The sequence below is a fragment of the Macrobrachium nipponense genome, chromosome 16 (genome assembly GCF_015104395.2).
Source record: "Macrobrachium nipponense isolate FS-2020 chromosome 16, ASM1510439v2, whole genome shotgun sequence".
Taxonomy (NCBI): Eukaryota; Metazoa; Arthropoda; class Malacostraca; order Decapoda; family Palaemonidae; genus Macrobrachium; species Macrobrachium nipponense.
The window spans coordinates 9,068,867-9,092,986 of record NC_087209.1 but is presented as its reverse complement, the minus strand read 5'-3'; the positions used below and the strand labels follow the sequence as shown (position 1 = coordinate 9,092,986).

At 35.1% G+C, this 24,120-nt stretch overlaps 1 protein-coding gene across 1 annotated transcript in view; it reads left to right on the top strand.

Moving 5' to 3' along the window:
- Positions 1-24,120, top strand: part of LOC135195573 (dipeptidase 1-like) — a 388,301-nt gene that overhangs the window by 191,406 nt on the left and 172,775 nt on the right. The window contains exon 3 of the mRNA XM_064221873.1: positions 8,342-8,498. Coding sequence (XP_064077943.1) covers positions 8,342-8,498 — 157 coding nt within the window. The remainder of the gene's footprint in view (positions 1-8,341; positions 8,499-24,120) is intronic.

Here is a 24,120-nt window from a genome sequence, read left to right as displayed (position 1 = left end):
CATATATCTACATCAGCACCAATGGCATCTCCCGTCTATCCCAGGGCAATGGGGACCTATTGTCTAGAGCTCAAAGCCGTGATAGCGAACAGAGTCATAATAGTAGAGCCTCAATCCACGATAGAACCCGAACATCGTTAGAGGAGGATTACCTGGGACGCCAATAGGCGTCGTAAGCCGACCCCCCACCCCCCGCCCAGCCTCAACCACACACGAGGTCCCCAAAGGACAGGTAACAAGTAACTAGCTCTTGCAGCAACACACCTGGAATTCGTCTGTTGATTTGAATAGCTGGAATCACTGGTGAATAACAACAACAACAACAACAACAACAACACAACAACAACAACAATGATAATAATAATAATAATAATAATAATAATAATAATAATAATAATAATAATAATAATAATGAGAAAGTAAATCCACAATAATAGGCCTGTTTGAAATTGTTATTTGAAATACAAAGCAGATTGACGAGGAGGACCGTGCAGGTCATCGAAAGCTTTCTGCTTTGTATTTTAAATAACAAGATCAAACAGACATATTACTGGGGATTTACTTTTCCATTTTATTGACTCATGTGATTATGAGTATTCTTTGAATAATAATAATAATAATAATAGATCTGAAAATAGAAATAAGAAGGATATGGGATATGCCAGTGGAAATCGTACCCATAATCATAGGAGCACTAGGCACGATCCCAAGATCCCTGAAAAGGAATCTAGAAAAACTAGAGGCTGAAGTAGCTCCAGGACTCATGCAGAAGAGTGTGATCCTAGAAACGGCACACAGAGTAAGAAAAGTGATGGACTCCTAAGGAGGCAGGATGCAACCCGGAACCCCACACTATAAATACCACCCAGTCGAATTGGAGGACTGTGATAGAGCAAAAAAAAAAAAAAAAAAAAAAAAAAAAAAATAATAATAATAATAATAATAATAATAATAATAATAATACTGTTAAAAAGGATGGCAGAATTAAACGAGTTGATTTTATATATTGTTTTTTTCTATTTTCCTTACAATTCGCTTCTCAGGCTCAGCGAATTGTAAGGAAAATAGAAAAACAATATATAAAATCAACTCGCTTAATTCTGCATATTGTTTTTTTTCTATTTTCCTTACAATTCGCTTCTCAGGCTCAGCGAATTGTAAGGAAATAGAAAAAACAATATATAAAATCAACTCGCTTAATTCTGCCATCCTTTTTAACAGTATTTGCCTAAAGAGGGTCTTCTACCAAAATAATAATAATAATAATAATAATAATAATAATAATAATAATAATAATAATAATAATAATAATAATAATAATAATAATGAACCAAACAAAAACTTCTTTCAGTTTTCTTCTGAAGATTGAAAAAGAAACCCACAAAATCACTTTGTAACTTATTTACTTCTAAGTATTTACATTTAGTTTTACTCCACACTCGAGTACTTTCAGGCCCTGTCTGTGGCCCATTCTCAAGAGATGTTTGGGATGTTAGCCTGGGTCAAGGCCCAGCAGTCTTCTGGAACTTCTTCTCGTTGAGCTGTCATTTATGTGATGGCTGTTTTGGTTTTCTTGAGAGTTGCCAATCCCCTCTTGTCGCTCTGATATCCTGAGCTGATGGTCAATGGGATTCACCCTTGTGGTAAGGGTGTGGTCACCAAAAGTCTGTTGGGCAGGAAACCTAATCTCCAGGTCAGCAGGGTCAATCTTAGCTTCTTTTAATATCAAAGCTCGGCTTATAAGATCCCATAAGCCGAGCTTTGATATTAAAAGAAGCTAAGATTGACCCTGCTGACCTGGAGATTAGGTTTCCTGCCCAACAGACTTTTGGTGACCACACCCTTACCACAAGGGTGAATCCCATTGACCATCAGCTCAGGATATCAGAGCGACAAGAGGGGATTGGCAACTCTCAAGAAAACCAAAACAGCCATCACATAAATGACAGCTCAACGAGAAGAAGTTCCAGAAGACTGCTGGGCCTTGACCCAGGCTAACATCCCAAACATCTCTTGAGAATGGGCCACAGACAGGGCCTGAAAGTACTCGAGTGTGGAGTAAAACTAAATGTAAATACTTAGAAGTAAACAAGTTACAAAGTGATTTTGTGGGTTTCTTTTTCAATAATAATAATAATAATTGTAGGTATATTGAGTTCGTAATCAGTTGTAAAAATTTAAATAAATAAATACAATTAATACCTAAATAAGGAACACTATAGTAAGTGCATTCATAAAGGTCTAGTCCGCGTGACCTTATTTTAACGTAATCCACTTACCAAAAAAGGAGTGAATGAATATATAAATATTGTTCATATGTAAATATTGTTCAGCTACATTAAATGACAATGAAAATTCCCAAGCAGTATTAACAAAATTATTTTAATTCGGAAATAAATAAATAAACAGGTTACTCACATAGTAACTAATACCCAAGCGCAGTATTAACAAAATTATTTCAATTCAGGAATAAATAAATAAACAGGTTACTCACGTAACTAATACCCAAGCTATCCTTCTCCTGAATCTTCAGACTAAAAAAAAAAGAATACAAATAACATTTCCTTTCAAAATACCTAAGTAAAACAATAGCTGATACGAAAACCTGGTCTTCCCCCAGTCTCAGTTACAGAATCGTCATACATCAAATCAGGATAAATATGCACTGCATTATCCCTCGACCGGACTGTCGTGTTTACTCTGCGGAAGATACGAATTCCGCGCAAACAGTTCAAGCGACCAGGTCTGTGTCTGCGTGTCTCTGGGTGTGTTTTGAGAATTCGACGCAGTTCGTACATTTCTGCTTTATCTAAGAAATAGATGCAGTTCGTGTCTTCCTTTTTGTTTCTAGAGTACAGGCTAGCCAGGGGTAAGATTATTCTAATACTCTCTTGTAGCCCAGGACCTAAGAACTGTCTTTTGGTCGAGAATTCGCCACTAGTAGATTCACATCAACCGTGCATTTGATGTCTAGGCCAGCAGTCCCTTACGACGCTCCTGATTGGCGGTTGATAAGCCAATCACAGGGCTAGAAACTCTCAGTCTCTCTCTCTCGAGAGAGAAAGTTCACATGGGCAGGATGTAATATGTTCCACCTCTCCTGAGGGATACTTTTGAAAGACGTATGTCCCTCAGGAGAGGTGGAATATAGATCCTACCCATGTGAACGCTCGAGAGAGACCGAGAGTTTCCAGCCCTGTGATTGGCTTATCATCAGCCAATCAAGAGCGTCGTAAGGGACTGCTGGCCTAGACATCAAATGCACGGTTGATGTGAATCTGCTACAGTACGTAAATTTTTGCCTTATCGTGAAAGCAACACAGTTTCTTCCTATTTAATTCGAGAGGACAGGCTACCCAAGAGGAATGGTAAACTATCGCTGAGGGTACAAAAAAGAGTTAAGGGAAAACATCCTCTTTTGTAGACCAGGGCCGAAGAACGCAATGCAAGAGAAGATGGATGTGAAGGTTCTATGAAAGGATAAAAGTATACCACTAAAATCATTCGTTACACCACGAAAAACAGTTTGTCCAAACTGATGAATTGCATCCCTCCCTCACCCACAGAACATTTCAAGTTAAATACACAAACTGTCATTATTTTTTACGGATTACCATTCAAAAAGATTCCGTTTTTACTGCAAAACCCACAAAATTTCTGAAGTGTTAGATCTAGTTCTTCATAAAGCATTTCTCCTAGTGGAAATAGCGAAAACGGAATCGTTCAAATAAAAAATGCCTTTTTCCTCATCTTTAAGAGAATTGTCCGTTTTTAAACTTCCAAATGAATTACCTTGTTACCAGCCAATTCAAGAAACTTTTTTACTTTCCCGTGATGATGTTTGGGGGACTTTTATGAAATTTTATGAAAGCCGATAAAGTTCCCGAGTTAACTAAATGAAAAGGAATGCGTCGTTTATTAAAGTTTGAAGAAAACTTCATAATTCCAGTGACGCTTTATATTTGAATGGATAAATTTAATATGCGAATTATGCTTTTCTAATACTGAAGAAGCTGTATATATTATTTAACTTCTTAAAGTAATAGTGATAGCTACACGAGCACTTTCTAAATCAATACCAGATACAATGGTACTTCCTAAAGTAATAATAACAGCCGCAATAACACTTTCTAAATCAATAATAGCTGATACAATATTACTTCCTAAAGTAATAGTAATAGCTACAATAGCCCTTTCAAAAGTAATAATTAGAGTTACAGTAACACTTTTTAAATTAATAATAATAGTTACAATAGCACTGTCTAAAGTAATAACAACAGTTGCAATAGCACAGTATAAAGTAATAAGAACAGCTGCAATAGCATTGTCTAAAGTAATAACAACAGCTGCAATAGCACTGTCTAAAGTAATAAGAACAGCTGCAATAGCATTGTCTAAAGTAATAACAACAGCTGTAATAGCATTGTCTAAAGTAATAACAACAGCTGCAATAGCACTGTCTAAAGTAATAACAACAGCTGCAATAGCACTGTCTAAAGTAATAACACAGCTGCAAATAGCACTGTCTAAAGTAATAACAACAGCTGCAATAGCACTGTCTAAAGTAATAACAACAGTTGCAATAGCACTGTCTAAAGTAATAACAACAGCTGCAATAGCACTGTCTAAAGTAATAACAACAGCTGCAATAGCACTGTCTAAAATAATAAGAACAGCTGCAATAGCACTGTCTAAAGTAATAACAATAGCTGCATTAGCACTGTCTAAAGTAATATTGGCAGATACAACAGTAATTCCTATGATAATAATAGCTAGAATAGCGCTGTCTAGAGTAATAACAACAGCTGCAACTGCACTTTTTAAAGTAATAGCTTGAGCTACAGTAATAAAAACAGCTGCAATAGCACTGTCTAAAGTGAAATAGCTGCAATGGTACTGTCTAAAGTAATAACAACAGCTGCAATAGCACTATCTAAAGTAATAACAACAGACTCTACAATAAGAGCAGAAAAAAAGGGGCGTCTTCAGGACGAAGCAACTTTTCATGATAATGGACATCCTGTCCCACTCCATCTCTCGAAGACGGAAGCATCTTCCCATTTCAGCGAGTTTCGAAAGTCTCATGCAAAAGGGGGCCACGGAAAAGTTTGGCAAGAAACAGAAATGAATTGGCCCCCCCTGGCCAAGAAGCGAAGGCAGAAAAGGAATGACGGCCAGAATATACGAAAAGTATACGAAAGCTATACAAGAAAGTTCCAGTGAATAGTCGTTCGTCTGTTGCAAATCCATCTCACTTTAGTATTATTATTATTATCATTATTATTATTATCAAAAGCTACCGGACAGTTCCAGTGAATCCTCGTTCGTCTGCTGCAAATCCATCTCAATTTAGTATCATTATTATTATTATTAAAAGCTACCAGACAGTTCCAGCGAATAGTCGTCGGTCTGCTGCAAATCCATCTCAATTTATTATTATTATTATTATTATTATTATTATTATTATTATTATTATAATTAATTAATCAGATGGAAACTTATTCATATACAACAAGGCCACCACAGGAACCACTTGACTTGAAATACAAGCTTCCGAAGAATATTATGGTATATTCAATACTTCTTCTTCTTCTTCTTTTCCTTCTTATTCTTCTTCGTCTCCTTCTTCTTCTTCTCGAAATGAAAAACACGAGACAGTATGGGAGAAAGGAAAACACTGTCGCCCTCGTCTTCGAAGACGAGATGGGACTCGGGGGAGGGGAAAACTCGTCCATGTTAACTTACGCAACTTTTTGTAACTTTCCCTTGAAAATCGTCTATACAGGCGGGACGATCCGGAATGGGCTTTTTCATCAGTGATAACCAAGTAGAGCAGGGGATCGGATCGTCTCTTAACGTAAAGTTTTCTATTCAAGCAAAAAAGTTATATTTTGAAACGCGGGCCTGGGGGAAATGTCGGCTAATTCCGACGGGACTTTGCTTTCCAATGATTATCTTGGCTGAAAAGGGGAAGGGGGCGGGGTCCTGTCCTGTGCATGGCCTCTTATTTGAGGTAATATACATATTGGCTGAAAGGGGGCGGGGCATCCTGTCCTGTGCATGGCCTGTTATTTGGAGGAATATACATATTGGTTGAAAGGGGGGGGGGGGAGACGTCGTGGTCCCTGTTGCATAGTCTCTTATTTGGAGGAATATACATAATGGCTGAAAGGGGGCGGGGCTCCTGTCCTGTGCTTGGCCTCTTATTTGGAGGTATACCATTACTGTTGAAAGGGGGAGACATCCTGTCCTGTGCCATGGCCTGAATTTTTGGAGGAATACATATTGGCTGAAAGTGGGGGGGGGGGGGGGTGCCCTGACCTGTGCCAGCCTCTTATTTGGAGGAATATACATATTGGCTGAAGGGGGGGGGGGGGGCGTCCTGTCGTGTGCATGGTCTCTTATTGGAGGAATATACATACATGAGTTTCTCGACTCGACGAAAGAGACGCTTTGACGTAAGACATGTTTATTTATTGTTTATTGAGAAGAGAAGGTTTGGACGTGTAACCTAGTATTCTAGCCCAAACCTGTAGACAATTAGCTCGCATATCCATTTTTACCTAAAGGACGAAGCCTTCTGCCTGTCGTAGAATAAAGTATGACACACGCAATACATTCTTATGACGTTAACAGATGATACAGATTGCCCCATTACTATAATACGGCCACGCCCACCCTGTGAACTTAATTACAACCCACTTCTATTGTCACCCATTTTTATGCCGAAAGATAAATCTATTTTTCGGTGGCTTTAATTATACTCTGTAGCGGCTGTATAGAAAACTAGATTGCGCCGAAGACTCTTTGACGCAATTTTTAAATTATTATTATTGTAGCTATCATTACTACTTTAGAAAGTGCTGTTGAAGCTGTTATTATCACCTTTAGAAAATGTAATTATATATATATATATATATATATATATATATATATATATATATATATATTTACACACACACATACACACACACACACACCACTCAATTATATATATATTATAATATATATATATATATATATATAGATTATAATATATTTATATATATATATATATATAGTATATAATGTATCACGAAGGAACACGTACTTGAGAAACATCCTTAAAATCCACGTAGAAGAAAGGTAAGTGAAACAGGGACTTGGAACAAGTACTTTCGTAATGTGAAATTGGAAAAATGTAGAAAATACTAACGAAAGTACTTGTTCCAAGTCTCTGTTTCACTTGCCTTTCCTTTCTACAGTGGATATATATAGATATATATATATATATATATATATATATATATATATATATATATATATATATATACATACATACATATATATACATATATATATATATATCTTATATCTATATATATATATATATATATATATATATATATATATATATACATACATACACGCACATATATATATATATATATATATATATATATATATATATATATATATATATATATATATATATATATATATTATATACATAACAACGCATATAATTTGTACATCGGATTTATCAGTTCAAGCTTAACGCTTCAACGAAATTCTCATTGTGGTCTGTTGAGACTGAAACGTCAGCCTTTTGAGATATCCTGCTACGCTAAAAGAGATTATTTACTCTTGCATATTTATCCTTCAGCGTGCAACAAAGATAGTCTATTGACGATAAACTCCATGTTTATATTCTTCGAAGTCAGCTTCTCAATTCCATGTTTACAGCGAGCCAGGTCCCCGCTCAATTATTCAAAAACTACCTGCGTGAATGTTCGGGATATTCGAGCAGTTATTTTCAACAGACATTCTCTCTCTCTCTCTCTCTCTCTCTCTCTCTCTCTCTCTCTCTCTCTCTCTCTCAAAGACGCACACATACGTGAATGATCTGTATGTATATATATATATATATATATATATATATATATATATATATATATATATATATATATATATATATAACATTTATGTATGTGTAAGTGTCTCTGAAAGAGGAGAGAGAGAGAGAGAGAGAGAGAGAGAGAGAGAGTGGAAAGAGAGAGAGAGAGAGAGAGAGAGAGAGAATGTCTGTTGAAAATAACTGTGGTATATATAACAATATCTATTATGTATATATCTATTAATAATACTTATAATTATATATATATATATTATATAATGTATATCAAGTCTTATTCCCTTGCTAGCCTTCACTTTTAACAGCCAGACGTCTTGAACCTAGTTCATAAAACAACAGGAGAAAAAAAAACCCTAAAAACAACGTATAAGACACTATTCCATTCACAGACTGAAATCCCAGGACGGAACCTCAGCTTAAACCTATTATCCCCTTTCCCTTCTGCAGGCACAACGACCTCCCCTGGAACCTGAGGATGTTCCTGCACAACAAACTGCATTCCTTCAACCTCTCGGCTGACCTGACGGAGGAGAAGCCCTGGAGGAAGTCGCCCTTCTCTCACACTGACCTGCCCAGGCTTCGCCAAGGGCACGTCGCTGCTCAAGTGAGTTATTGAATGTGGAGTTATACTTTTTTTTAACGTAGGGGGCCGTCGGGATGGGCAACTATTGTCATTCTGTTGGAGGAATGGCACGGAATAATAAAAATGTTACTGAATGTGAATTTATACTGTCTTTAACGTAGGAGGCCGTCGGGATGGGCAAACTATTGTCGTTCTGTTGGAAGAATGGCCTGGAATAATAAAATTGTTATTGAATGTGAATTTATACTTTCTTTAACGTAGGAGGCCGTCAGGATGGGCAAACTATTGTCGTTTTTTGGAGGAATGGCATGGAATTATAAAGAAGTTATTGAATGTGATTTTATACTTTCTTAACGTAGTAGGCCGTAGGGATGGGCAAACTATTGTCGTTCTGTTGGAGGAATGTCATGGAATTATAAAAATGCTACTGAATGTGAATTTATACTTTCTTTAACGTAGGGGGCCGTCAGAATGGGCAAACGATTGTCGTTCTGTTGGATGAAAGGCATGGAATTATAAAAAAAGGTTATCGAATGTGACGTTAAACTTTTTAAAGTAGAAGCCGTCGGGATGGGCAAACTATTAAAAAACCTTTCTCACCCCCACTTCAATAAAAAAAAAAAATTCTTGCACTATCCCTCTGAGTAATGTCATTTCTAAACCTGACAAAGTCATCTAATTACCATCCTCATATTAAAAAAATATATATATTTTTGTATTAAAATATGAATATCATTCTATTCCTCAAAAAAACCTTCAAATAAATCCCTTCCTCTCATTTCAACAAAAAAACTCACCCTGCACTACCCCTCTCATTAATGTTATTTCTAAACCTGACAAAGTCATCCTATTACCTTCCTCATATTAAAAAAAAAAACTATAATTTTCATTGTACATATTAATATCCATTGTGTTCCTCAAAAAAAAAAAAAAAAAAAAAAACACATTCAAATTACTTCCTTCCACTTCAATAAAAAAAACCCACCCGGCACTAGCCCTCTGAGTAATGTCATTTCTAAACCTGGCAAAGTCATCCAATTGCCTACCTCATTAAAAAAAATGATATTTTTCATAAAAAAATAAAATAAAACTATTTTTCATTGTATAGATATCAATATCAATCTATTCCTCAAAAAAAAATTCAAAGACCTTCTTTCCTCCCACTTCAGTAGGAAAAAACCCACCTGGCACTACCCCTCTGAGTAATGTCATTTCTATACCGGACAAGGTCAAATTACACTCCTCATTAAAAAAAAAAGAAAATAAAAAAATAAAAAAACTTTTTTATTGTAAGAATATCAATATCATTCTATTCCTAAAATAAAAAGTAAAGACCATTCAAAGATCTTCCTTCCTCCCACTTCAATAAAAAAATAAATAAATAAAAAAAAAAAAACCCACCCAGCACTAAACATCCCCCCCACCCTCACTACTATCTCACACCGTCCCACGTGACCTGAAAAGAAGCAAGCCAGCGCCTACCATCATTCCCTCTCCCGTATTATGAATTCCGAATGCAGCCCCGGCTAAGATGTTGCAATTTCTCTCTCCTCCCCCCCTCCCTTCGCACCCCCCACCCCCACCGACACAAACGAGTTCAGTGCCGACGAGACCGGAAAGTCCACCGGGACGTAGTAATGGGGCTTGGAGGTGGGGGGAGGGGGGGTTAGCGGCCCCTCTGAATCGATAAACGTTTCCTTTGGGGGATTATCTGTTTATTTATTTCATCGGCGCCTTTGCTTGCTCGTGCTGCTGCTGAAGTTGATGCTCAAACGTTTGTAGCGTCTCTCTCTCTCTCTCTCTCTCTCTCTCTCTCTCTCTCTCTCTCTCTCTGTGAGTCATCAAACGTTTCTTGCTAGTTTTTGTGTGTGAGTCAAGTAGTGTGGCTGAGATTGTGTATATGTGTGTGCGTGTTTGAGACACTCTCTCTCTCTCTCTCTCTCTCTCTCTCTCTCTCTCTCTCTCTCTGACTCATCATCAAACGTTTCTTGCTAGTTTTATTGTGTGAGTCGAGTAGTGTGGCTGAGATTGAGTGTGTGTGTGTGTTAATGTGCTTGGGGCCTAGTTTCTCTCTCTCTCTCTCTCTCCTCTCTCTCTCTCTCTCTCTCTCTTTTTGTCAATCATAAAACGTTTTCTAGAGCGTTCGGGACACTATCTGTGTGTGTGTGTGTCTTTGTGTGTGTGCAATTTATGTAGTTTCACAGTTTAATCCCGTGGGTGCTTGTAAGTGCGTTAGAGATTTAGTTTCTGTGTGTGTGTGTGTGTGTGTGTGTGTGTTTAAACAGATGGTATAAAAGCTTGAGACTGCGTGATTTTACACTCATAAAACGTTCGCAAATATTTAGGACTCTTCGTTGTGTCACTGCGTTCTCTCTCTCTCTCTCTCTCTCTCTCTCTCTCTCTCTCTCTCTCTCTCTCTGTCGATGCAAGGTTTCCCAACGGTTCCGGGAGCTATACATATTTGCTTATACGAGTCAGTTGTTTGTGTGTGTGTATGTGTGTGTTTGTGAGTCTGCTGCTGGTGAATGCGTCAGTAAGCTTTAGGTGTGAGAGCTTTCTTGCCTCACACCGTCATTTTGCAACTCTTAATACCGCCACTGGTGAATATATTATAGCGTCATCATACTGACCTTTCCTTTTTTAGCCTAAGTCATTTTACACACCAGTTCATTTTCTCGCTTTATTTCATTCTGTCCCACAATACTGTTTGCATATATATATATATTATATATATATATATATATATATATATATATATATATACATATATATATATATATATATATATAAATATATATATAATCATAAATTTATCAACTACTGAATCGAGCATACACTTAATCAGTGATATTTTTATGTGTGTGTGTGTGTGTGGTGTGTGGTGTGTGTGTCTGTGTGTGTCTGTGTATGTGTAATATAAATTAATAGTTACAAATTTTTCAAATTTTGAAACCAGTATACACTTAATTTGTGACAATATTTTAAAGTGTATATATATATGTATATATTTTTAATAATTATAAATTTGTCAAATTTTGAAACCAGTAGGCACTTAAATTTGAGTGATAATATTTTTGGGAAGGAATTACCCATATTGTTGTGTTAAGATGAATGAAAAAACACTTAACATAAAAAAAATAAATAAGATAAATAAAAATTAAAATAAAGGAAGCCTCTAAACCTGAATAATTAAAACATTTCAAAACATCAGTAAAAACCTGTTCTCTTATTTGTACATGAAATCTACACTACTGCGTTAAGATGAATGAAAAAGAATAAAAACAAAAATATAAAAAACATAGGAAAGAGAGCACGCAAGCAATAATAACACGCACATCAATTTACAACAGTTAAGAGACTATTACAGCAAAGAATAAGTGGCAATGTTTGCTACACACGAAAGCGTAGTCACTCACGCATTCAGAAACGTGAACGAATGACGATACTTGGGTGCTTAAATATAGGCATCAAAATTACACACTTAAAAAAAAAGAAATTAAAAATAAATATATAGATATATATATAATATATATATATAGATATATATATATATATATACTATATATAGATATATATATATATATATATATAGATAATATATATATGATATATATATATATATATATATATATATATATAATATATATATATATATATATATATATATATATATACATTAATATATATATATATATGTATATATATATATATATATATATATATATATATATATATATATATATACTATATATATATATATAACTCGAGGCATTTACTTTTTTTCAAAAAATATGACTGGGACATCATTATCATCATCATCTGTGACCTCCGTGATGTTATGACTGTCTAGTCAAACCGACAAATTATTCAGGGCTGCGAGACAGGACGTCAAGGTCGTACAAATTACGAAAAAAAACATACCAGAAGTCGAGTCCTGAAATAGAAAGAAGGATCCTGTGAGACTTCACGGTTCTTTTCATGACTGGGGAGTGGTGTAATGTCCCTTTACAGCTATATACGTCTTTGTGTCAATAATAATAAAATAATAATAATAAATAATAATAATGGATGATAATAAAAATAAAAATACTAAAGACTTAAACTAATAATAGGAATTCACACACAGGTCTGGCAATAATAATAATAATAAAATAATAAGAACTAATAATAATAATAATTAATAATAATAATAATAATAATTAGGATTAATACTTAATATGAAGAAACTCATCAAAAAATATGCATTTTCTAGAAAAAATCATTCTTGTCTTTACGTGAGTAATAATAATAATAATAATAATAATAATAAATAATAATAATAATAATAATAATAATAATAATATAGACTTAAACGAAATAAAAAGGAATACCTCACCCACAGCTTTAACAATAATAATAATAATAACAATAACAATAATAATAATAATCATAATAATAATAATAATAATAATAATAATAATAATAATAATAATAATAATAATAATAATAATAATAATGCAAATAACAATAATAATAAAGGACTTACTACATATATCTTTTGGGTCAATAATAATAATAATAATAATGAATAAATTTAAAATTTTAATAATTAATAATAATAATAATAATTAATAATAATAATAATAATAATGGCAAATAAAAATAATAATAAAGAATTACTCATATATCTGTGGATCAATAATACTAAATATTAATAATAATAATAATAATAAGTAATAAGTGGTACGAGCACCAACCTGAGGGAGTGATAGAAAACGATCAGGCAAAGATCCTCTGGGACTATGGTATCAGAACGGATAGGGTGATACGTGCAAACAGACCAGACGTGACGTTGATTGACAAAGTCAAGAAGAAAGTATCACTCATTGATGTCGCAATACCATGGGACACCAGAGTTGAAAGAGAAAGAGAGGGAAAAAATGGATAAGTATCAAGATCTGAAAATAGAAATAAGAAGGATATGGGATATGCCAGTGGAAATCGTACCCATAATCATAGGAGCACTAGGCACGATCCCAAGATCCCTGAAAAGGAATCTAGAAAAACTAGAGGCTGAAGTAGCTCCAGGACTCATGTGTGATCCTAGAAACGGCACACATAGTAAGAAAAGTGATGGACTCCTAAGGAGGGAGGATGCAACCCGGAACCCCACACTATAAATACCACCCAGTCGAATTGGAGGACTGTGATAGAGCAAAAAAAAAAAAAAAAAAAAAAAAAAATTATAATTATAATAATAATGCTCATCGCAAAAAGATTCCTAAAAATCTCAGACTTCCTTCCGTACTACTTCTCAACTATTATCACGGTCAACAAAAGCGTCACAGTACAACCTCTTACTTCTTTTATATTCGCTTGATTGTGAAAATACCTAATTAGCTGGGTCCACTGCCAACACCCCCCCCCCCCCCCATTTCCCCCCCCCCCCCCCCCCCCCCCCCCCCCCCCCCCCCCCCCCCCCCCCCCCCCCCCCCCCCCCCCCCCCCCCCACGCCATACAAGCCTTTTAGTTCGTATAATGGAGATAACCTCCCTCGTTATTTCCAAGTAGAATCTGCCTTAAAGTAATCATGTTCTCCTGTTTAATTATTCTCATTTTATTCATTCCAGTTTTGAAAGATGTTCAAAGATACCAGAAACATTTGTAACAATGGTTTAATTCACATTGAGGGAATAAACCTTAGCTAATCATGTTTAAGTTAGGAAAATAATTATTGTTTTCTTGCGTTATTACGCTCATTTTATTCAATCCCATTTTGAGAAATGTTAAAAGATATTTTTAAAAATGATATCATGGTACAATCCACCCTGCTGGAATAAACCTGAGCTTATCATGGTAAAGTTAGGAAACTAATTATTATTTTCCTGTGTTATTACATTAATTTTATTCAATCCAATTTTGAAATATGTTAAAAGATTTTTAAAATATTATATCATGGTACAATTCACCCTGCTGGAATAAACCTTAGTTTATCATGGTTAATTGGGAAACTAGTAATTGATTTTCTGAATATTTATGCTTATTTTATTCAATTAAATTTTGAAAGATGTTAAAAGATATCAAAAACATTTGTATTATGATTTAATTGACAGTGAGGGAATAAACCTTAGCTTATCATGGTTAAGTTAAGAAAATAATTATTGTTTTTCTGTGTTATTACGCTCCTTTTATTCAATCTAATTTTGAGAAATGTTAAAAGATTAAAAAAAATTATATCATGGTACAATTCACCCTGCTGGAATAAACCTTAGCTTATCATGGTTAAGTTAGGAAACTAATTATTATTTTCTAATGTTATTACGTTCATTTTATTCAATCTAATTTTGAGAAATGTTAAAAGATTAAAAAAAATTATATCATGGTACAATTCACCCTGCTGGAATCAACCTTAGCTTATCATGGTCAAGTTAGGAAACTAATTATTATTTTCCTGTGTTATTACATTCATTTTATTCAATCCAATTTTGAAAGATGTTACAAGATTTTTTAAAAATTATATCATGGTACAATTCGCCCTGCTGGAATAAACCTTAGCTTATCACGGTTAAGTTAGGAAACTACTTATTATTTTCCTGTGTTATTACCTTCATTTTATTCAATCCAATTTTGAAAAATGTTAAAAGATATTAAAAACAATTATATCATGGTACAATTCATCCTGCTGGAAAATTATATCAAGGTACAATTCACCCTGCTGGAAAATTATATCAAGGTACAATTCACCCTGCTGGAATCAACCTTAGCTTATCATGGTTAAGTTGGGAAACTAATTATTATTTTCCTGTGTTATTACGTTCATTTTATTCAATCTAATTTTGAAAGATGTAAAAGGATATTGAAAAAAATGAAGGAATAAACCTTACCTTATCATGATTAAGTTAGGAAACTAATTATTGTTTCGTTTTCATTGTTTAGTCCAATTTTAAGAGATGATAAAAGCTTTTCTATCAGGATATAATTCTCAGTGATGAAATTAACTTCAGTGGTTTGTGTCCATGGAATTGTCACTGTTAAATTAGGAAATAATTAATCCTTTCATAATCGAAGACAATTTTTATATCACTAGATAATAAAGAAATCCAGATTTTATATAAATCTCAGATTTTATTCCTCAAGAAAATTCTTTTAGCACTAGAAAATGACACTAGTAGAGGAGAGAGAGAGAGAGAGAGAGAGAGAGAGAGAGAGAGAGAGAGAGAGAGAATTATCAAAATAAGGATGGTTGTATTATATACATCTTATTCCCGTCTTTTGATTTACCTATAATTATTCACAAATATTAATGTTATCCTCTCTCTCTCTCTCTCTCTCTCTCTCTCTCTCTCTCTCTCACACACACACACACACACACACACACAAACACATAGATAATGAGAGAATTCCTAAGTTAAAGATTTTGATTCGGTTATTCTCTGGAAGATTACAAGACTTAAGAAAAAAAAGACCCCCCCAAAAAATATTTAACTCAAAAGTTAGATTCATTTGCAAGAATGCGCCCAACTCATTAGTTTTGTGCCAAGCTCTAAAACACACGCATACACGCACACACATACACACACGCGCGCGCGCGCACACACACACACACATATATACATATATATGACTAATTATCACATCACCGTGATTCGAGTTCGAGGGTGATTTGTAAGGTCAGAATCGGTATAAACTTATAGCGTCCCTGTTAGCCGAATCGGTAACGCCAATGTCGTCCGGATTTCGTGCCGTCCGCTGGACGGTGGTTCGATCCCATGAGGGGACGAAATTATTATCAACTATATATCAATTCCGAGATAGAGAGAATTAGATATTAAAGGACATTTGTAGCTCGAATTATATATATATATATATATATATATATATATATATATATATATATACCAACTACTTGAATTTAGGACTACCTGGAACATTTGAAATAATAATAATAATAATAATAATAATAATATTCCTTTAAATTCAATGGTCACAAGTCTTACAAAAATCATTTACTTACATGAATACTTCCCTTATAAAGCATTACATACAATATTCCACTTCTCAACAAAAAGTATTTAAATAACCCCACGTCTTGTGGGGTTATTTAAATTACACATTTTTTTTTCTAGATCCCATTCATAAAAAAAAATGATAAAATATTACTGAATATTATCCCTATGTTCCGTCAAAAAGAGACATTCGACATTCGACTCTTAATGTCGAGCATTACCGAACGAAAAAAAAAAAAATATAAAATAAAAAAATAAAAATGTCTACAATTACACCGCTCGCTCTATTATGCCGTCCCCGCAACACCGAATAGAGTTTTAATGAAAATGAATAATTTAGCGAATTTAGTGGCCGACTATTTTTGAATACGGATCGCGGCAGGATTCTGTCGGCTAAAAGTAGTACATCATAGGTACGTACGTACCTTTATTATTTTTTTAATGTCGATGCGTCCTATAAGCTGAACGTCATAGAAAAAAAACATACGAGAGGATTTTATCTTGCAATGCGACGTATTTGGGGCTGTCCTTTGTCGCGGGCGTGGAATTTAGTATGATAATACTACAGATGAATATTCCTGATTTGACGGACATAAATATGTACGCAATTCTACTTATTATTATATATAATTCAATAAAGGGAAGAATACTTGGAAATCTTTCTCTTCAGATGGACTGAGAGCCACAATATATATATATATATATATATTATATATATATATATATATATATATATATATATATATATATATATATATATTATATAATATATATAGTATAAAATGTGTGTTTGTGTACCAGTAAGTTATCATTACTCTGGGTATACAATCCATATAAAGACAAAGATTTCCAATGAATTTTCCTGTATCATTAATAATAACAATCAGTAGAATTGAGTAAATATTTAGTACATATTTAACATATTTCCGTCAAATCGGAAATATTTAACTGGTGGTGCGAATAGACCTAATGAATATATAAAAAATAAAATAAATCTTCCAAGGAGTAGCGCCATTATACTACTTCCTTCTACAGTGTCCATAAAGTCCCAGTACCATTAAAAGTATTTATTCCTTGTAATAGTATAATGGGACTTTATGGGCACCCTGTATTTAATAGCAACAGAATTACTGGAACTACTGGCAACGAGCTCCCGAAATCTCAGAAGATCTCTGAAAAATAGTTTATTTCTCCGACTGCAAACTTTGGTATAACTTGCCGAAATTTTAGCTGCCACCCCACCCTCCGGCGGGCCAAGGAGCGCTGTTTGGGACCACCCCCTCCCCCTACCCCTCTCCCCCGTCTCTATTTCCCACAAGGAGGCGCTTCCACGATCTTGCAAGAAGATTTCTGCTTAAAATAATTTCTGTGGCTTCCACAGTGTCCTGGAATTCTAGTTCGTGGGATTTATATAATTGATGGAAATTGCTACATAATTTTTATTTAAGAATTTACTGTAATATTATAATAAAAAAAACTGCTAATTTTACAGTCTAGACTAGGCACTAATTTCATAAATAAAATCATTATCTGCTTCTAGACTACCCCTGAAACGACTTCTCATAATAATAATAATAATAATAATAATAATAATAATAATAATAATAATAATAATAATAATAATAATAATAATAATATTGTGTCTCTCATTTAGTTAGTGATCAAGTCCACAGAACGAAAAACATTCTTATACAATAACAATAATAATAATAATAATATACTAATATAATATAATAATAATAATAATAATAATAATAATAATAATAATAATAATAATGATAAATAATAATAATAATAATAATAATAATCCTCAGACGTACAAATAACAGGTTTAAGAAGTTTATAAAAATAAGACCTCCGAAAAGATTCTCTGGGAGATGTTACTTTCCCCTCAACCCCCACCCCCCCTCCCCAAAAAAGAATTTCGAAAGAAAGTCGAAGACGGCAGCAAGGACGAGTCTGTGAAATATTGAATTCAACTTGTAGGATTTGTCTATCCCCGGGGACCCCCTGGGGGCGGGGCGGGGGAACAGCCAGACAAAGGAATGTCTCCCCAAAAGGAGAAGAAGAAAAATAAAAAAAATACTTTAGAAATTCGTTGTTTTTACAGGATGTATTCTATCAGCTTTGTTAAATAAATATTACTAAATTAGTTTTTCATGAAGAAGAAAAAGGAGAAGAAGAAGAAAAATACAAAAATATTTTTAAAATTCGTCGTTTTTACAGGATATATTCTATCAGCTTTGTTAAATAAATATTACTAAATTAGTTTTTCATGAAGAAGAAGAAGAAGAAGAAAAATACAAAAATACTTTAAAATTCGTCGTTTTTACAGGATATATTCTATCAGCTTTGTAAAATAAATATTACAAAATTACTTTTTTATGAAGGAAGAAGAAGAAGAAGAAGAAGAAGAAGAAGAAGAAGAAGAAGAAGAAGAAGAAGAAGAAGAAGAAAAATAAATACTTCTTAAATTCGTCGTTTTTACGGCAGGCAACATCGACCTATTCTATCAGCTTTGTAAAATACATATTACAAATTAATTTTTTCATATATTGAAAACATCATTCGAGGTTCTAAACCAACAATTTACGATTAATAAATCTTTTTCTTTCGTTCTAACAACTGACTTGGAGAGGACTATTGACATACTGCATGCCTCGTGATACCAAGTCCATTATGATATACTCTTTGCAAAATTCTGTCTCTCCTTGAATGAGACGGGACGAAAGTTGTCTTTTTGTCTCTCTGAATGAGACGTGAAACAAGTCGTCCTTCTCCCTCTCTCTCTCCCCCCTCTCTCTCTCTCTCTCTCTCTCTCTCTCTCTCTCTCTCTCTCCTTGAATGAGGCGTGACCCAAGTCGTCCTTCTCTCTCTCTCTCTCTGTCTCATCTTGAATGAGACGTGACCCAAGTCGTCCTTCTCTCTGTCTCTCTCTCTGTCTGTCTGTCTGTCTCTCTCTCTCTCCTTTGAATGAGACGTGACCCAAGTCGTCCTTCTCTCTCTCTCTCTCTCTCTCTCTCTCTCTCTCTCTCTCTCCAACCCAGCACCCCAGCCCCGCCCCGGCAAAGAGAATACCTGATCATCAGGGCAGACGTCAAAATGGATAGGCAATTACTGTTCCCAAATGAGAAAGGTTCCCGATGACAGATGGGGAAGGAAAGAGAGAGAGAGAGAGAGAGAGAGCAGTCTTCTTTTGGTACGAAGACGCGGTACGGACGTCAAAAAAAGGGGGAGGGGGGGAGCTTCAAGTTCGTGCACTTGGTACGTGCAGTCGCAGTCAGTAAGGAGCTTTAGAATGTTCAAGTGGTTTCCTAGTATTCTGTTCTAAAATTGCAGTATGTGTGTGTGTGTGTGTGTGTGTGTGTGTGTGTGTGTGTTGAAGGGGGGGGGGGGGGGTTGATGTAGAACCTCTGCATTAAAGGGGGGGAATGAAGAACATCTGCATTAAAGGCAGAGAATACATAATAGGGCCCGTTGCCAAGGTAAAGTTCATTAAAGAGCTCTGAGACACCTTAGCACCTTCCTGTCCTGTCAAGCATAGCCCAATTTATCACGTAAAACACACCTCCGTGTGTCCCTGTCTCCGCGTGTCTCTGTCTCCGCTGTCGCCTGTCGCTTGCTGGTTTATCACTCTAAACGACAATATAGGACAGGGAAGAAATTCCGACAGAAAACGGTGGAGAAGCTGTCGTCTACTTGTCTTTTAAAAATAGAAAATAAAAAGGAGACTTGCAGCGATATAGACCAATGCTGTGTATAGGCACTGCTCAAGGTTCTTCGCGGCCCCTAGCTGCAACCGCCTTTCATTCCTTTTTACTGTATCTCCGTTCGTATTCGCTTTCTTCCATCTTGAATGTCCTCAATCCTCTCCTGACAACAGATTCACAGTGCAACTGCAAGAAGGTTTTCCTCCTGTTATACCTTTCAGTCCGTTTTACTGTGAATTTCCGTTTCAGCGCTGAATGGTCTGATAGGTCACAGAGCTTGCTCTTTGGCCTAATTTCTATACTCTATCTTATCTACTTTGATTTATTGAGTAAAGAACGTCTCTACCTCCTATGGAAAGTAAGATGAATCAGAGAAGACGACATAATTGCAAAATTTTATTGAAATGCAGGTTTTCGAAAAGGGATTAATCTAGGAATGGTGAGTATCATCGAGATAAATCCCCTTTTGGATAAAGTGGGATTAACCAAGATATTATTATGAGGTACAGAAATTGGCATAATTAAAAAAATTCACTGAAATCTAGTTTTCCAAAACGAGATTAATCTAGGGAAGGTATCATTAAGACAAATCGCCTTTTGGATTAAATAGGATTAACCAAAGTACGATTATGAAGTAAAGAAATTAGCATGAAATGCAGTATTCCAAAACGGGATTAATCAGGAAAGTTGAGTATCATCAAAATAAATCCACTTTTGGATTAAGTAGGATTAACCAAGGTACGATTATGAAGTACAGAAATTGGCATAAAAGCAAAAAATTGATTTCAGAGGTAGTCTGGTCACGTTGGTGAAAAACTGCATTGACTAAGGAAAGTCTTCTGTGGATCAAGGCTGGGGAATCCTTCAAAAACCCTACCACAGTTTAACCCATACACCTGGACTTGAGGATATTAGCATTCCTAAAGGGCAAAGGATCGAGAAAAGGAGATTCAAATCGATCAGAATATGCGCAAAGGGGGTCGTCTATTCTTGTGGATATGGAAGTTTTATGCACAGGGGTTCGCCCTTCATTTGGCAGTCAAAGGGATGATGACAGCGGCTGGTATAAATATTCACCGAAAATATATAATATTTAAGGAAAAAGAGTCGACTGGTTAATACGCCTGTTGTATAATGAATATTAGTTAAGATTTATATTTATGGGCAGCTATGATTATTATTATTATTATTATTATTATTATTATTATTACTATTATTATTATTATTATTATTATTATTATTATTATTATTATTATTATTATCCAGAAGTATAAACCCTATTCGTATGGAACAACCCCACATACAAGGGTCAATATTATTATTATTATTATTATTATTATTATTATTATTATTATTATTATTATTATTATTATTATTATTATTATTATTATTATTATTATTGACCCTGTCCTCAAAGTAAAGAACTCCAAGAATATTATTATTATTATTATTATTATTATTATTATTATTATTATTATTATTATAATCCAGAAAATGAACAATCCCGCAGGGGCCACTGACTCGAAAGTCAAGCTTCCAAAGAATATTTTGTTTATTTCAAAGAAAAATAACAGAGAGTAATAAGAAATACAGAAAGAATAGATCAGTTAACCAACTAAAATATAAATAAATGACTAATTACGAGGAGACTTGCTTTAAGATAATAAATAGGTTTCACTCTTATTACAGATACCCTCCTCCCACCCACAAGGTATTCGACCCAGAGACAAAAGATTGAGTTCATTCCCATGTCATTTGTCTTCAGTAACGAATGAAACGTCCGCCAGATTTAACATAAGCACTTTTATCCATCAGCTCGTGATAAATATAAACATCATGTCCTAGACATTAGGATTGGCCAATGCTCTGTACCCATGAAAAAACCTGTAGGACGCTTTATGCAAATTTCTACCCACTCATTTCGTAGGGGCTGAGGTTTTCCCCTTTAAGAGTATAAGGACCTTTAGAGTATTTTTTTTCTTTTTTTTTTTTTTTGCTTTTTTTTTTTTGCTTATAATCTGGTGAATTAGGTTAAGCAGTTTTTGCCTTATCTGAGAGAGGGAACGTATTGATCTGATTTTGGGTATTCATCTCTGCCTATGTCATTGTGAACCGAAATCTATACCGTTACTAGTTTATACATTTGGGGAGTTCTGTCCTACTTGTCTCCTGCTTAATCGAGAATATTTGAACTAAATAATTCTGAAGAATCTTAGTATTGTGAAGATTTTCTCTCTCCTGTTTGTGTGATAAACGACCAACCAGAGATACCCACACAAACACATACACACACCTAAACAACGAAACAGGCACGCATAAACAGACACACCCAAGCACAAACACACACAAACACAGACACAATGAAGGCTCCGTCCCTCTATTTTTCCCTTTGTAAGTGACAAACATACAACCACAGACACCTACACAAACCCATATACACACAGATACAAATCAACACACTCACATACAGGAGACGTTCTATCTTTCATACAACACCCCCCCCCCCCCACCATTGTTTGTGTAACACACCCAATAGCAATAACCACACAAATACATACAAACATACATATACACAAAACCACACATACGGGGTTGGGGGGTGTGGAGGAAGCAGCAACAATTGGGTGAAGACCCATATTCCACGTCTGTAGGAGAGAGGGAGAGAGAGAGAGAGAGAGAGAGAGAGAGAGAGAGAGAGAGAGGCAATCACTCCTCTTCAGGAAACTCAGTGAGGCGTGACAGCCGAAGAGAGAGAGAGAGAGAGAGAGAGAGAGAGAGAGAGAGAGAGACCAACAATTTTCTGCCACAATGTCCTGCTGACACTTGTTGATCGTCCGGGACAGCAGAAGCAATTCCTCTCTCTCTCTCTTTCTCTCTCTCTCTCTCTCTCTCTCTCTATCTCTCTCTCTCTCTCTCTCTCTCTCTTCTATTCTTCTTCTTAAGATTGACATCCGAACTTCCGTCAGCGAAAACAATTCCTTCTATGTTATTTTCCTTTCCTTTTCTTCTTATTCCCTTTTCTTCTCCTACTTTCTCATTCGTCTTCCCTCTCTTCTTCTCCCTCTTATTCCTTTCCTTCTTCTTTCCCTACTTCTTCCCTCATCACCATCATCATCATCATTATGAAATTGGCCTCCGATTGTCGGGGATAATAATTCTACCTCTTCGTGTTTCCCTTCTTCTTCTTCTTCTTCTTCTTCTTCTTCTTCTTCTCCGTCTTCTTTTCCTCCTTCTTCTTCTTCTCCTTCTCCGTCTTCTTTTCCTCCTCCTTCTTTTTCTTCTTCTTTTCATTCTCCTTCTCCTTCCTCTCCATCTCCATCTCCTTCTCCTTCTTGGTTGGCATCCACACCAAGAAAAAAAGAAAAAATCTCGCACGGACAGGAGAATGGATCAACAGATTACTTTATTTTTTAACCCATTTTCCCGTTGACGAATTGAATGTCGTTTGTTATAGGGATTTAGCAAAGCTCTCTCTCTCTCTCTCTCTCTCTCTCTCTCTCTCTCTCTCTCTGACACCATCCATTGTAGTAATGATTCCATTTGCAGATCAGTGGCTACCTTGTGGGGCAAACATTAAGAACTGCATTTGCTCATAATCATTTATTGTATATAATAATGTGACAGATAGATGTTGCTCTCTCTCTCTCTCTCTCTCTCTCTCTCTCTCTCTCTCTCTCTCTCAGCGATCAAGTGGCTGACGGGACACCTCGGATGGACTAATAGTAAGACTTTGAGACATCCTAATCCTTGTAACTCCTTGATGTCTCCTCAGATGGACTAACGAGTCCTTGAGACATCCTAATCCTTGTGAATCCTTGAAGTCTCCTTGGATGGACTAATAATAAGCCTTTGAGACATCCTTATCCTTGTGACTCCTTGATGTCTCCTCGGATAGACTAACAAGTCTTTGAGAAATCCTAATCCTTGTAACTCCTTCGGGTAGGACTC